This window comes from Eptesicus fuscus, chromosome 7 (genome assembly GCF_027574615.1).
Source record: "Eptesicus fuscus isolate TK198812 chromosome 7, DD_ASM_mEF_20220401, whole genome shotgun sequence".
Taxonomy (NCBI): Eukaryota; Metazoa; Chordata; class Mammalia; order Chiroptera; family Vespertilionidae; genus Eptesicus; species Eptesicus fuscus.
Window position 1 is genome coordinate 30,807,881 of NC_072479.1, and position 15,900 is coordinate 30,823,780.

The window sequence follows — 15,900 nt, forward strand, 5'->3', positions numbered from 1 at the left end:
CACGATCAGAACAGCAAGATGGGATCATTCCTTCCTCTTGCCTTTCATCCAAATACCACCTAGTCACATCCAACAAGGGCCCGAAAGGTGAAACAAAAGTGGGGGTACTATAATGAAAAACAGTGGAGGCACCAACGTGGACATACAGAAGTCCAAGAGACATATGAAAACATGCTCAAAGTCACCAATCATCACAGAGATACAAAATAAAATGACAAAGAGATATCACCTCACACCTGTCAGAGTGGCTATCATCAACAAATCAACAAATGACAAGTGCTGGCAAGGATGAGGAGAAAAAGGAACCCTAGTGCACTGCTGGTGGGAATGCAGACTGGTGCAGCCACTGTGGAAACCAGTATGGAGTTTCCTCAAAAAATTAAAAATGGAACTGCTATTTGACCCAGTGATCCCGTTTCTAGAAATATATCCTAAGAAATCAGAAACACCAATCAGAAAGAATATATGCACCCCTCTGTTCACAGCAGCACAATTTACAATAGCTAGGATCTGGGAACAGCCCAAGTGCCCCTCAGGAGATAAAAAAGGTGTGCTACATTTACACCAGGGGTGGGAAACCTTTTTCCTGACAAGGGCCATTTGAATATTTATAACATCATTCTCTGGCCATACAAAATTATAAACTTAAAAATTAGCCTGCTATATTTGATCAGACATCTAATTAACACATCCCCAATGCCCTGGCATGGTCAGAACAAGTCATTTTGAGGCCTTATATGGCCCACAGGCCTGATGTTCCCCACCCCTGATTTATACCATAGAATTCTGTGCAGCTATAAAAAAGAAAGATCTCTTACTCTTTGAGACAGCATGGAGGGACCTGGAGACCATTTTGCTAAGTGAAATAAGCCAGTCAGAGAAAGACAACTATCACAAGATCTCACATATATGAGGAATCTAATGAACAAAATAAACTGACAAACAAAATAGATCCAGAGACATAGAAGCATGGAACAGACAGACAAATCTCAGAGGGAAGGTGGGGTGAGTGATGGGTGGGGAGAGATTAACTGGGGAACTATCATATGCATACTAGAGGCCCAAAGCACGAAATTCGTGCAAGAGTAGGCCTTCCTTTCCCCAGCTGCCGGGCACCAGCTTCCCTCTGGCACCCGAGACCCAGTCTTCCCTCAGGTGCCGGCAGGCATGTGGGACTGGAGCTTCCCTCACAGCCTGGGCTTTGTCCATAAGGTTGTCTGGAAGGACGTCCAGTCTAATTAGCATATTATGCTTTTATTATTATAGATATGCATACCCCATGTCGCAGACAATAGTGTAGTGAAGGTGTGAAAGGGGCAGGTGTGAGGTGGAGGGGGTCAAAGGGGAAAAAGAGGGGGGGGACATCTGTAATACTTTCAACAATAAAGATAACTTTAAAAAATAATAACAAATAGAGAAAAGTTCAGCTAACATTATTTCTGAGGCAAATATGAATAATGCTGTCTTTGGAATTAAAATTCATAATTGCTCAATTTGCTTGTCTTCTCAGCCTCCAAACCCCCCAAAATAATAACTTTTTAAAATTTTTTTTACTTAAATAAACAAATTCATGACACATTAAAGAAACAAAAAACAATGGAGGCATAAAGCAAAAAAGGGCATCCTTAGGTGCTTTTGGATTCTGCAGAGGTAAACAGGGGCAGAGGAAGACACAGAGAGTGGGAGGAAATTTTCTAAAATAATCCATGATGCACCCTTTATACACGAGGAGTTTAACAATGTATGTCCCTAAGTTATGGACCGCATCCTATATAATAAAAGGGTAATATGCAAATTGACCCTAACGGCGAAACGACCAGGAACAATGGGTCACTATGACAAGCACTGACCACCAGGGGACAGACACTCAATTCAGGAGCTGCCTCCTGGTGGTCAGTGTGCTTCCACAGGGGGAGCACTGCTCAGCCAGAAGCCAGCTCATGGCTGGCCAGCACAGCAGTGGTGGCAGGAGCCTCTCCTGCCTCTGTGGAAGCGCTGAAGATGTCCGACTAACGGCTTAGGCCGGCTCCCTCTGGAGCGGGCCTAAGCCGTTAGAAGGACATCCCCTAAGGGATCCCAGGCTGCCAGAGGGATTTCTGACTGCCAGCTTAGGCCCAAACCCCAGGGAGCGGGCCTCAGCCATCAGTTGGACATCCCCCAGGGGTCCTGGACTGCGAGAGGGCACAGGCCAGGCTGAGGGACACCCCCCTCCCCAAGTGCACAAATTTTCGTGCACCAGGCCTCTAGTGTATAAATAAATATACATTCAAAAAACATTTATTGAGTTTGTACTGGGAACTAAGCACTATGCTAGGCACTCAGGATATACTGGTATACAAAAACCTTGCTTTCATGGAGCGTGCGTGTTAACAATATACAAAAAATTAACTATAAATTTGTATTTAATTAATATGACAATATATAGTTAGGAAATTATATTGTTCATGAGAAGGTGATAAATATGTAAAAAAAGGAATCAAGTAAAGGAAAGTAGAATGTAGGAGTGATGAAGGGGCTGTAGCTTAAAGAGGGTGCAGCTGGGAATCCTCAAGCGATTCTCTGAAGCAAAGAACTAAAAAAAGGAAGTGATATCAGATGTAACTTAGCCATAGAAACTATTTAATATGTTGTGTCAAAAATAACATATAAAATTAAAAAATAAGCAGATGACAAGATATTAATTTTTAAAGTTCATTTTTATCTTAATATTCAGATGTCCTCAAACTTCAATTATACTTTAAGCAACTTCTCCATCATACAGGCAAATCAAAGATAGCTTCTTTATAAGAGAGTAAATAAAATGAAAGGAAGACAAAAATCACTGTATTTCCTGGTGTGTCTAGAAAATAATTTTTAAGTCACAGGAATTGGAAATCTGCAGAGGACTGGCTGGAACCACACAAGTAACAAATATACATCTGTTCATTTTTCTCAGGAGCAGAAGAAAAAGGATACTTTCTTTTTCCATAATGCAAAACCTCCGTCTAAGAAAACTGAAGTTAATTTACTTGAAATTCTGCTGCATATCAGCCTATACTTTCCATGTGAGCATAATTTTAGGAACAACAAAAAAATGCTTCTAGCTATTTAAGCAACCTTCAATCAGTTATAAAGTTAAACCAAACAAAAGACATTAAAACAGGATATGATTATGAATTTCTTTATAAACCTCTTTTATGGGCTTTCTAAATCATATCCTCAAATTTACCTACAGTGCTCTGGATGAAAATGACTATAAAATTAAAGGCCATTTTAATGAGATTTCAGAAAAATGCCTTTCATCATTTTTCCAACATGGAAAATAGTTTAACTCTCTTAACACAGTTAATCTTGAATGAATATTTCTACATGGGAAAGCATGACCCACACAGTGCCATTTAAAATTACATTTGTAATAGAAAACCTAAAATACAAATGAGTATTAGAATGATTTAATCTTCTTTCTCTTGCCAGGCTCCAATTTCTCTGATTTCCCACCAACTTTACTTTGGGTTAGGGTGGGTAGGGCACGGCTTAATCGTTTCAGCAGGCAATCCTCGACACCAATACTACAATGGGTAGCTCCCATTGGTATAAAAGAAATAAGTGTGAAATAGTAAGTGGTTTAATTTAATTCTATTCAAAAGCATTTGTTGAGATCCAAGGAGGTACTAAGAACTTCACTACGTGCTAAAAACAAAGACAAATAATGTACATCCCCAGTTCCCAAAGAGCTCTCGTGTGAATTTCAGTGCTTTAGTCATTGTGTCCATGCATTTTATAGAATACTATTATTCTCTGACATATCCTGTAGCTTTGGGATGGCAAAATGCTTTATTACTATACTACATTCAGAAGAAGTGAGTAATATATCCAAATTTTTAAACCCGTGATTTATGCCACTATTTTTTTTTGTGTGTGTGTGTGTTTTTATTATTATTATTGTGGGGATACAAAAGTCCCATAGAAATACTTAACCTCATAGTACATGATCTTTCGCCCATTTTCACTATTCTTACTGCCCAATCTATCCATCAGCTTCAATCACATCCAACATCTGAGCCTTATTTCCTTCTCCTTGTGCACACCTTATTCCACTTCTCTACCAAGCTCCTTAAATATGGGTATCCTCCAGGATGTCACTCATGGTCCTTTCATTTACCCTTATACATATTTCAAACACACACACAATTTACTATCAGTTCCAAATGACCTACTTAGATAATTATAACTCCAAAGTCTACACTTCTATCCCAGAATGCTCTCATGAGCTGTAGAAACATATTCCAGTTGCCTAGAGGAAGCCCACTAGTTATCTGAAACTTACATAACTAAAACTGAACAATTTCCCCCAAAACCACATTATTTGTTTGTTTTCCCAGTGTAACTCCTCTTTCCTTTTTCTTTTCATTATCTTTTATCTCCAGGTTGAGTTAGGTCTCTTTGTCTGTCTTCTCATGATAATATCAGCTTATCCCTTAGAGAAAATGTTACTGTATTACTTACATATTTTAAACCCAAACTTAAAGTTACTTGAGGGTAGAACTTATAGTCTTATTCAGCTATTCCTGCCATCTAATACAATACCTTTCACGCTGAAGGCACTCAATAGTCATTAAATATGAATAAATCAGTGAATCCTTATTTCCAACACATGGATTTGCAAATATGCTTATATCCATAAATGTACTCAGAAGAGTAATCCATATTAACGAGACTTAAAAATGGTCATTATTTTATCAGAAATGTGTGAAAACTAGTGATATTTGACATAGGTGTTATAAAAATTGGGGATGGCAAGAAAAGATATTTCACCTTGAGAGCTAAACAGTAAAATCAACTCACAATGAATCAGAGAACAAGTATACAAAATTAACTGTGGAAAGAAGATGGCTTCTAGTTATCTGACTATATTAACACAACAACTGAATACAAAATGGAAGTGTGAATGGAAGAGCAAGTAGGATTACTTTGAAAAAAGCTCTATAAATGGGAATTTACAGAGGCAAATGTCAACAGCACCTATTCCAGCCCTTTCCAGAGAAGGAAGAACTTTAGCCAAGGAATTTGATAGCATCAGGCTTAGACTAATATATATATATATATTAGAGGCCTGATGCATGAAATTCATGCAAGGTTAGGCCCTCGCAGCCCCGGCTGCCAGGGCCCTTGCGGCCCCAGCTGCAGGGGCCCTCGTGGCCCTGGCTGCCTCTCAGCCCCGCGGACCCACCCCCTGCCCACCCCTGCCTTGGCCTGGTGCTGAATGTGTCTGCCACCACACACTCCTGGTTCCCCGGTTCCACAGAGCCCCACTGCCCTGATCAATCGCTCTGCAGAGGGTGGCCTGGGCCTCCCTCTTTGGGGCAATAGTGGAGCTCCCTCTCATCAATCACCACCTTGCCGGTGGCCTGGGCCCCCCGCTGCAGGGCGATCATGGGGCGATGGCCGGCCCCCGACCAATCACATGACACCTACTTTGGCTGGCCTGGCGCCGTTGTGTGTCATAGCGTGGTCATCCAGATGGTCGTTCTGTTGTTCAGCCATTTGGTCAATTTGCATATTATGCTTTTATCCTAATATATAAAAAGCCAGGAGTTGTCACAACCTAAATGACCAGACGGATGACCAAACAGCAGGCTGTGTGGGGCGACCAGACTGGCAGGGAGGTTAGTGAGGGACAACCAAACGACTGACCAGCAGGCTGCGTGGCACGACCAGGCCAGCAGGGGGCGTGGCAGTTGGAGGTGACCAGGCCAGCAGGGGGGGGCAGTTGGGGGTGAGCAGGCTGGCGTAGAGGGCAGTTGGGGGAAACCAGGCTGGTGGGGGGGTGGCAGTTGGGGGCGACTAGGCTGGCAGGGGGGCGCAGTTAGGGATGACCAGTCTGGCAGAGGGGGGGCAGTTATGGGCAATCAGGCCAGCAGAGGAGGGGCAGTTGGGGGTGACCAGGCCGGCAGGGAGGGCAGTTGGGGGAAACCAGGTTGGCAGGGGGGTGCAGTTGGGGGCGACTAGGCTGGCAGGGGGGGCAGTTAAGGGTTACCAGGCTGGCAGAGGGGGGGCAGTTGGGGCCAACCAGGCCTGCAGGGGGAGGCAGTTAGGGGCAATCAGGCTGGCAGCAAAGGATGTTAGGGGTGATCAGGCTTGCAGGAGGGGCAGTTAGGGGTGATCAGACAGGCAGGCAGGTGAACAGTTAGGAGCCAAAGGTCCTGGATTGTGAGAGGGATGTCCGACTGCCGGTTTTGGCCTGATCCCTGGGATCAGACATCCCCCGAGGGGTCCCAGATTGGAGAGGGTGCAGGCTGGGCTGAGGGGACCCACCCCACCCCATGCACGAATTTCATGCACCAGGCCTTTAGTTACTATATAAAAGCCTAAGTGACCATTTGACCGGTAGCTATGATGCACACTGACCACCAGGGGGCAGACGCACAACACACAGGCATGGAAACATGGAACAGATGGATGAATCTCAGAGGGAAGTGGGGAGGGGGAGGATGGGAAGAGATTAACCAAAGATCTTTTATGCATACTAGAGGCCGGGTGCATGGATTCGTGCACCAGTTGGGTTCCTCAGCCTGGCCTGTGGGGATCGAGCCAAAACCGGCAATCCGACATCCCCTGAAGGTTCCTGCATTGCAAGAAGGCGCAGGCCAGGCCGAGGGCCCCCATCAGTGCATAAATCCATGCACCAGGCCTCTAGTTTCATTATAAATTAATTCATCCAATACTCCTTAACTTGAGACTCTAATACTGTAAATTGAATGGTTTCAATACACAGGTAAATAGGCTCACCAAATAACTTGTGATTCCCATATAGCCTTGACTGGACTTTCAGTCTTTCTAGTACTAATGACCATATAGTGCAGGAAATTCCATGAAAACACCGACACACAGGGTATTTCTAATTCATCTGTTTGTTTTTGTTATCTAAGTAGGTCTCTCTGGGAATGATTACCTCAGTCAACTAAGCACCAGGCACCTGAACAAATCCAAATTTTTCCCTTGGACCACTTGCAGAACCTCAGTGAATAATACTACTGAATGCTGTAAGATGAGCTCTCATGTTAAATACAATTTGTTATTTTAACTATTTAATCACATATGATGCTTAACAACATAAAATCTATAGTAGAAAATGTTTTATCTTGTGTTTGTTTGTTTTTTAAAATTGACCCGGATATATTCTAATCATAGCTTCTCCGTAAAATCATTTCTGACTTCCTCTTTACCACCCTGCAGACGTCCAGTTCATTATATAGTAATCATTTTGCCTTAATCTATTCCGGCATCTTAATAAGACAGACATGGCCAAATTTCTTCAATATAGTACGCCATGGCTAAAACTCACCTGTGGGTAATTTAATACTAAAATATATTCAAGAATTTAGATGCAGAGCCCCGGGTGGCTCAGTTGTTTGGAGTGTCATTCCCTACGCCAAAAGATTGTGGGTTCAATCCACAATCTCTCTCTCTCTCTCCTCACCTCTTCCTCTCTCTATAAAATCGATAAACATATTCTCAGGTAAGGATTAAAAATAAACAAAATAAAAAGGTTTATATGCAAAAATTGTATATATTTGGGTTGATGAAACAATTAAATATAATTTTCCCTAGTTTCACTAATAATTATTATTTTTAAAATATATTTTTATTGATTTCAGAGAGGAAGGGACAGGGGGAGGAGATAGGAACATCAATGATGAGAGAGAATTATCGCTTGACTACCTCTTGTAAGCCCCCTTCTGGGGATTGAGTCCACAACTCAGGCATGTGCCCTGACCAGGAATCAAACTGTGACCTCCTGGTTCATAGGTTGATGCTCAACCACTGAGCTACACCGTCTAGGCAATATAATCACTATTTTTTACCTTCAAAAATATTCTCAATAAAGGCTAAAGTTATATTCTTAGCCTGTAGATTTGGTTAACAATACAGTACGACTGCAAATTAGAATTGAAAATTACTGAATGGCAAATTTAAATATGTTCAACAGAAGTCAATTGTATAACCACTTATATCCAAATAGAATTTTTAAAGGCCTATTAATACTTTAAGAACCCTGAAACATCTTATTCTATATTTAATAAATCAGAATAGAATTATATGCTTTATTATTTGCTATTTTTTTCTGATTAACAATGGAAATAACCAGAATTTGTTTTGTTGAAACGTCCCTTGGCTGGCTTTCCAGTAAGTAGCATATTCTTTATTTTCTCTTACCGATTCTGAAAAAAAGTTTGTGTTCAATGTAGTAATAAAGAAAATATGTCCAGGACTTCTGGGAGAAACAGGAAGGGAACTCAAGTCATGACACTGGATGATATGATATATTCCAGAATCTTTATCCCATGTCAGTATGTATACAATAACCATGTCTCTGTGAGGAAATTTTACTGCTTGTATGTTTTTGGACAGTGACTATTTTCAAATACAGATATGATGCAAACAAGTAGAATACATCAATATAAAGAGTCAGCTAAGTAAACATGGCCAGTAATACGAGTTGGGGAAAAAGTAGATCACCTAGGTATAATGGGCAGGACACAGGATTGTTGTCCAATAAACTTAAACTCTGTTGATGTATTTTCATTCACTAGTTTATTCATTGGTCTATTAATCAAATAATGGGTTAGTTTAATAATTCATTCACTAGTTGATTGAATGAATTTAATAATTCATTCAATCAACATATCTATAGTGTAACTCATTTATTAGCTTATTCATCAACATGTACATAATGTTAAGCCCATTTGCCTGGCATTGTGCTTGGCACTGGGGCTAGAAGCTTCCCCTGGCTTTAAAGAGCTTATGCTCTAATTAAGAGGAACATGGTATCACAAATATTATTAGGACTCAGACTATAAAGAGCCAAGTAGTACTTGCTCTGGTGAGATTTGGTAGGGGTACCTATCTTCCAACTCAGAAAAAAAGGAGAGGTATCAAGAAATCTTCCCAGGAAAATATTTGAGCTGAGATATAAAGGATGCTTAGGTATTAGCCAAGCAGAAAGGATGGGGAGTAGGGTGGAAACAGATCAGAAGGGGAGAAGATGGCAGAGAATGCTGCAGGCAAAATAAATAGTATGTGCAGAGGCTTCCTAGGCAATGAGAATATGGAATATGACATAGTTGGGAAAACTCTAAATAAGAGGTTTCAACTAAAAATCAGAGCAAAACCCCAAAATGAGACATATTTTTCAAAAAATAAATTGTAAACAAGCAGGAACAACCAGTTTAAAATGTTCTTGCCATGTAAACAGGTGGTACCTATAAGCTGCCCCCCCCTCCCTCCGCCCCATTCCAGGAATCAGTAAAAGGCCAGATGAGTTGTGTGCCCAGAGCCCTGGTGACCCCAAGGCAATGGAATTTCACTGAAATCTCTCAGCTCCATTGACTTTATATCAGACATGCCAGGCACTTCCAGGTACTCCTGTCTGATAACCTCTAATTTTAGTCTGCTCACCTAGTATCACCTGGACATCCTCCTCTGCTCCTCTGTCCCCAGAATAAAACACACATAAACATACACATACACAATACACATGCACATACACATACACAATCACACACATCTAGGGAACTTAGTGGGAAACCGTGTCCTGAACTCTTGCCATTTGGCCCACAGTTACTTTCTCTTTCATTTTCATATCCGCACTTCTCATGGGTTTCTCCTGCTGGTTTTCAGCAGAGCTCACAGGATGGCTCAGCTTCTTGTCAGGGAGCACCATTTCCATTCTGTAATCTTTGATCCTTTTAACCTCTCAAAGGTTTTCAAAACCTAGCCCTGCATGAACACATACATTGATCCGTTCTGCACCCGTTTCCCCTCTCCTGTATCCTCCTAAGTTACTTCCTCCTAGGACAGAGTTCTTAGCATCGTGAAACATATAAACTTGTTGAAATTCTATGCAAAATTTTAGCTTCATAAAGCAATCTTTACCCAGCCCCCTCCCCCATAAAAATCCACTGTCTGAGCTCTCTCTCTCCTAAATGGAAGCTCCCAAAAGGCAGCTGTTATTGGTTAAATTGTCTCTTCAAAACCAGGTATCTTGTAATTCTAACCCCCCCAGTACCACAGAATATGAAATTCTGGGGAAACAGGGTCTCTGCCGATGTAAAATGTCAAGTTACCATGGGTGGGCCCCTAATCCTATGACTGGTAGCCTGAGGATGTGAAGACAGAGAAACACAGGGAAAATGTGATGACAGAGGCAGAGATCAGAGTTATGTAGCTGTAAGCCCAGAAACGCCAAAGAATGCCAGCAAACCACAGCAAGAAGCAGGAAAGAATTCCCCTACAGGTCTCAGAGGGAGCATGGTCCTGTGGACACCTTCATTTCAGTCTGTCCACATCCAGAACCGTGACACAATACATTTTTATTGTTTTAAGTCACCTAGTTTGTGGTACTATGTTATGGAAGTCTTAGCAAACTACTACACACAGCAACCCTAATAGGAATGTGTTTGCTTCTGAAATTGCAAGAAAAAAAATAACTCTAGATATCTAATTCAAGAAGGGGCTTTATAGCTTCAACTAATTTAGTGATAATGATCAAAATATATTTAAACAATTCAAAAACCGTCGTTATCTAATACCCATTAGTAATCTTATCACTTACATTGACAATTGGGATCTTCTCTGCTCTGATATGGATTTAATAATTAATTCATAAAACCAACAAATATAGTTAGTACTCCTATAAGTATGGGAAGATACAATAATCAATAAGAAATTGCCACTACATCAACAAGCTGAATATGAATGAAAATGGCCACTGTGCGTCAATATTAACTTTAGACAGATATTCTTTATGTTACACAAGTATTTATTTATTCCCAGCTTATTTATAAGTCTTGTTCTCTGAGGCAGATGTTGATCAAAAGGCTTCATGGCATTTCTAGAGATGATCATATACTTTTCCTCTTCTGACTTTTTAAATTAAAAGAATAGAGTAACTGAATGATAATATTGAATACCATAAATCTAAAAATAAATGCCATCTGATAGTGGTGTTTTAATCTTTAATATGCTGCTGCATCCACTACACTAAATTTAAGACATGTCAACAGTTACATTAATAAGTATAATTGGCCTGTCCTGGTCCTGTTATTTTGTTCTTGCTTGTTTGCTTTTTGTTTTGTTTTGGGTTTTCTGGAGGGAGGGGATGTTGGGGAGTTGTTATTCTCTTTTTGTTTTTGGTGTTAAATCTAATCAGACCTTTTGCTATCAGCATTATCTAGCTACACAAAAATAAATGAAAAGTGCAACTATGTGCAAGAAATACCATTTCATCAAAGATTTGACAGAAATCATGAAATCCCTAACTTGGTTCCTAGTGTAAAAGATTCTTTAATGTGGTTTTCAAAATTTTCTGATTTTTTTTTTAAAATTCAGATGCCTACCTCTTCTTGTGCCAATGTTGGCCATTTCTATTTTCCCAAAAAAGCATTAATCTACAGATTTCATATATCTAAGACTTTCATATATTTAATTATATTTTGTTATTTTAACTTTCCATATATCTAGTTGTAGCCCTTTTCTGATTTTCAATGCTGAGATTTTATATCTTATTCCATATTACTACTGACAGAAATTATTCATCTTTTAAAGAACAAGCTATTATATTCTACTTTATTAATATTCTCTTTCTTTTTATTTCCTTTAAATTTATTGGTTTATTTTATTGTTCCTTTCCTAGCTTCTCAGATTGGATAATTACTTAGATTCTTTTAACATAGGAAAGGCAACTAGCTTAAAGTGGCAAAATCTCTATTATCCACAAAAATTATCTGCTCTGTTATGTAAGATAATCAGAAACTGATTAAACCACATTATACAAAGTGTAGCAAAAGTAGGTTTACAGTTAGGTGTGAGTATATGAAACAGAGTTTATTTCTGAATTATTATTTATTAATTATTGTATTACTTTCCTTATGAACAACTGTAAACCTATTTTTACCCAACCCTGTACTTATTACCTGCATTGTAAAAATCTAATCCCTAATGAAATATTTAATGTTCTATTGGATTATTATTTAAATATCATTTGGAACAGAGTGTCTGGGACAAATCTATAACAATAATGAAAGAACATCAGTTGAGTATTTTTCAGCCTAGAAATCAATTCTATTTCAGATGTCAGTGAGTGGTGTAGTTACAAGGTTGAAAGCTGACTATGTATTTGTGAAATTTAACAGTGTAAATCACTGAGCAATGGTCCATCTGCTTTAGTTTCTGAACATTTTCTATACTTGAAAATAAAAACGAGCATCATAATGCAGATCTATTGTACCAGGTCTTTAAAAAACTTAGTCATGTAAAGTATTGCATTTCAATAAATTGGGCAATTGATTAGAAGGCTGAATATAAGACTGTGCATTGAGGGTACTATATCTATTGCTATTAAGAGTAGAAGTAAGTACTACTTTAAATTTCACATTATATGACTATTATCTATAAGCATGGATTGAAGTGATATCAATAGTTTATAATTAATGAATTTATTTTTTTAAGAACTATTTTTAAAAATTGAATTTTAGGGAATGAGGAAGAGAGAGGGAGAGAGAAACATCGATGTGAGAGCAAAACATTGATAGGCTGCTTCCTGCATTCCCCCGATCAGGATTTGAGCCTGCAACCTGGGCATTTGGCCTGACCACAAATGGAACCTGCAACCTTATGGTGCACGGACGATGACCAACAAACTCAGCCACACCGGCCAGGAATAATTCAGACATTTAAAAAGGCTTTTTGATGCAATTTCTTCTTAAAAGCAACTCTTACCTCAGTTGTACAAACCCACTGATGATCTTTCTAACAAAATTATACAGCATGAGTTCAGTAAACACAGCAACTGACATAAAAATTAATTTACATTCTCTATTAGATTTAATTTCAAATATTCTACCTGTAAAGGTTATTTGAATTAATGTTTTTTTCTGAATTTGAAAGATATACATTGAGGGTTTTTTCTCACACCCTTTGTTTATTCTATAGAAATGTGATTTTATGGATGTAGAGTTAAAATCTCTTAAGTTCAAATTCCAGCTCCTCTACTCTTTGTGTGACTTAGAGAAATTGCCTCTGAGTTTCATTTTACTCATATTGTAGGCTTCATTTAAAGACAATCTGTGATAACATTTGTAAAGAATTAAGAAGAGTGCTTGGTATATGCAAATAATTCAACTAACTGCTATCAAGAAAAAATAATTAATATTATCCCATTCATTTATTTAAAAGATATGTAACCATTTATATGCACCGCTCCTATATAACTTGATATTAATCCTGAAAAAAAAACTGTCCTCAAAGTTTGAAGATATTATCAAGCAAGGTTGCCCAACTTCAGATATAACCAAATTTCATTTATACTATTATTTACTTAATAATTTTTCAAATCATTTATCTATCCTGACATAGAACAATATTTAGATGTGCTTTTAAATGTGCTAGTCTTATTTTTATTTTTTTCATTTAAACATAAAATTCAATATACAGGGACTAATTTAGGATTCTCTCTGACCTCCTAGAATCATCCTGTGGCAGGTCAATGTTGTTGTACCCCCCTTTAGTAATGATTGCTTGTTGGGTTTTTTCTAATTTATCTTGATTGTTGAAATTATTACAGAAGTCCCTTTTCCCCTCACTGACCACCTTCACCCTGCTCCTGCCCCTTCCGCAGGCCTTCATTGCACTATTGTCTGTGTCCATGGGTTATGCATATATGCATATAAATTCTTTTGTTAATCTCTTCCCACCGCCCCTCTTCCCTTGAGATTGATCAATCTGTTCCATACCTCTGGATCCATTTTGTGCAGTTACATAATCATATGTATCTTCCTAGTAAAAATTTCTAACAATATGAAAAATTTTAATAATTTACAAAGCAGTAGCTTTATGAACATTGAATTAGTTTTAAAAAATCTAGGTTACTGATTAAAAGTACAGGATTTAATAGAAGTGTATAATTTCCAAAAGCTTTTAAAATTCATCAGTGAATGAGTATTTCATGCAACTAATACATATTCATTCATTTCAGGCTTTGGTCATAAAGCATTTTTAAGAGACATAACTATAACTGATGATATGAAAAGTAATTAAAACCTGCTATTACCACAAAGGAGCATTATCAGGTTAAGTTTACTTACTGATAAGATTGAGCAAAGCAAATTCATTTTCTTTCAGGATTTAAAATAGAACAAGGAGCAATTTCTATAAATTAGAGAGCATTATGTATTAAAAATAGCATATACTTCTGAAAAGAAAAGTTTTTCCCAAATATTCTCTAAACTATCTTTGAGAAAACTTCCTACCTATGTAAATAAATAGAAAAGAAAAAGTTTGTTCCTAAATATGATACCATCTATTTATAACTAGAGGCCCGGTGCACAAAATTCATGCATTTGGGGCGGGTGGGGGGGTGTCCCTCAGCCCAGCCTGCGCCCTCTCCAATCTGGGACCCCTCGGGGGATGTCCAACTGCCGGTTTAGGCCCAATCCCTAAACTGGCAGTCAGACATCCCTCTCACAAACTGGGACTGCTGGCTCCCAACCGCTCACCTGCCTGCCAGCCTGATCTCCCCCTAACCACTCCCCTGCCAGCCTGATGGATGCCTAACTGCTCCCCTGCTGGCCCGATCACCCCAACTGCCCTCCCCTGCTGGCCCAGTAACCCCCAACTGTCCTCCCCTGCCAGCCTGGTCATCCCCAACTACCCTCCCCTGCAGGCCTGGTCCCCCCAACTGCCCTCCCCTGCAGGTCTGGTTCCCCCCAAATGCCCTCCTCTACTGGCCTGATTGCCCACAACCACCCTCCCCTGCTGGCCTTGTCACCCCCAACTGCCCTCCCCTGCTGGCCTGGTTGCCCCTAACTGACCTCCCCTGCTGGCCTGATTGCCCACAACTACCCTCCCCTGCGGGCCATCTTGTGGTGGCCATCTTTGACCAAATGGGGACAGCTATCTTTGACCACATGGGGGCGGCCATCTTGTGCAAGGATGTGAGGGTCAATTTGAATATTACCTCTTTATTATATAGGATATTATGGGTTGTAAAAGACCTATCTTGGTGCATTTTATTGATATTTGATTTTAAAAACCATTGAAAAATTCCCTATTCTGAAATATAATTATTGAATATCAGATTTCTGTCAATGACTTGGGTTATATAATCTAAGATGTTGAAATCATTGCCAACACTTCTTGTTGGAATTTAAGCCATTCCCTTTGAGTTAAAAGTTAAATGTAGTTTAAAAAAAACAACAACCCTGTCATATTAGTAAAAATATTATGGAGCTATCTATGGCATTTATGACATAGCTGATTTTCCTACATTTAGTGGGGGGAAAAAACAAAACCTTGATCGTGTTATTTGTTAACAATCATTTCTCCAACAAGGATTTTTTCATTAGGGTTTGGTAAGGTATATACATATACTTTCATAGTTTATATATGTATCTAGATAGTGGAGTTTTAAACATGCAACTTTTAGATTACATGTAAATTGAATTTATCAAATAAAATAAATTTCTCTTCTCAGAAAAGAATAAGCCTAGATAGTTACATTTCCTTTTTTCTTTCAACTTTTGCCCAACAGGTATCCACAAGAGTTAGAGAACTGTGGATAAAAGAGAGAAAAATACGATCAAAACAGAGATGCTAATTGTTCAGCTTATTTTCTCCCCCAAAATGTATGAAAAATGAACACCATAAGAAAACTCTCATCCCATATTGCAAGGCAAGAGGCCCCTTTGACAACATTACTTTCATATACAAAAAAAAATAAAAAAGAGGAACATTTGTGTAAATTTATCAAGCTGATAAGGTTTTTTTTCGTGAAATAAAGATTCTATTAACCAATAATATAGTAACATCACAATATTTAGATGGAGGAGATGTGGGAAAAGACTTTGTAGGAATATCAAGATA

The 15,900-nt window shown here is 38.9% G+C and overlaps 1 protein-coding gene across 2 annotated transcripts in view; it reads right to left on the minus strand.

Annotated features, from left to right (window-relative positions):
• Positions 1-15,900, minus strand: part of TMTC2 (transmembrane O-mannosyltransferase targeting cadherins 2) — a 415,782-nt gene that overhangs the window by 167,476 nt on the left and 232,406 nt on the right. The window contains exon 5 of one of the 2 annotated variants that reach the window (XM_054718817.1): positions 15,536-15,589. The exons of the other annotated variant lie outside the window; for it this stretch is intronic. Coding sequence (XP_054574792.1) covers positions 15,536-15,589 — 54 coding nt within the window. The remainder of the gene's footprint in view (positions 1-15,535; positions 15,590-15,900) is intronic. 2 annotated transcript variants of the gene reach the window in all.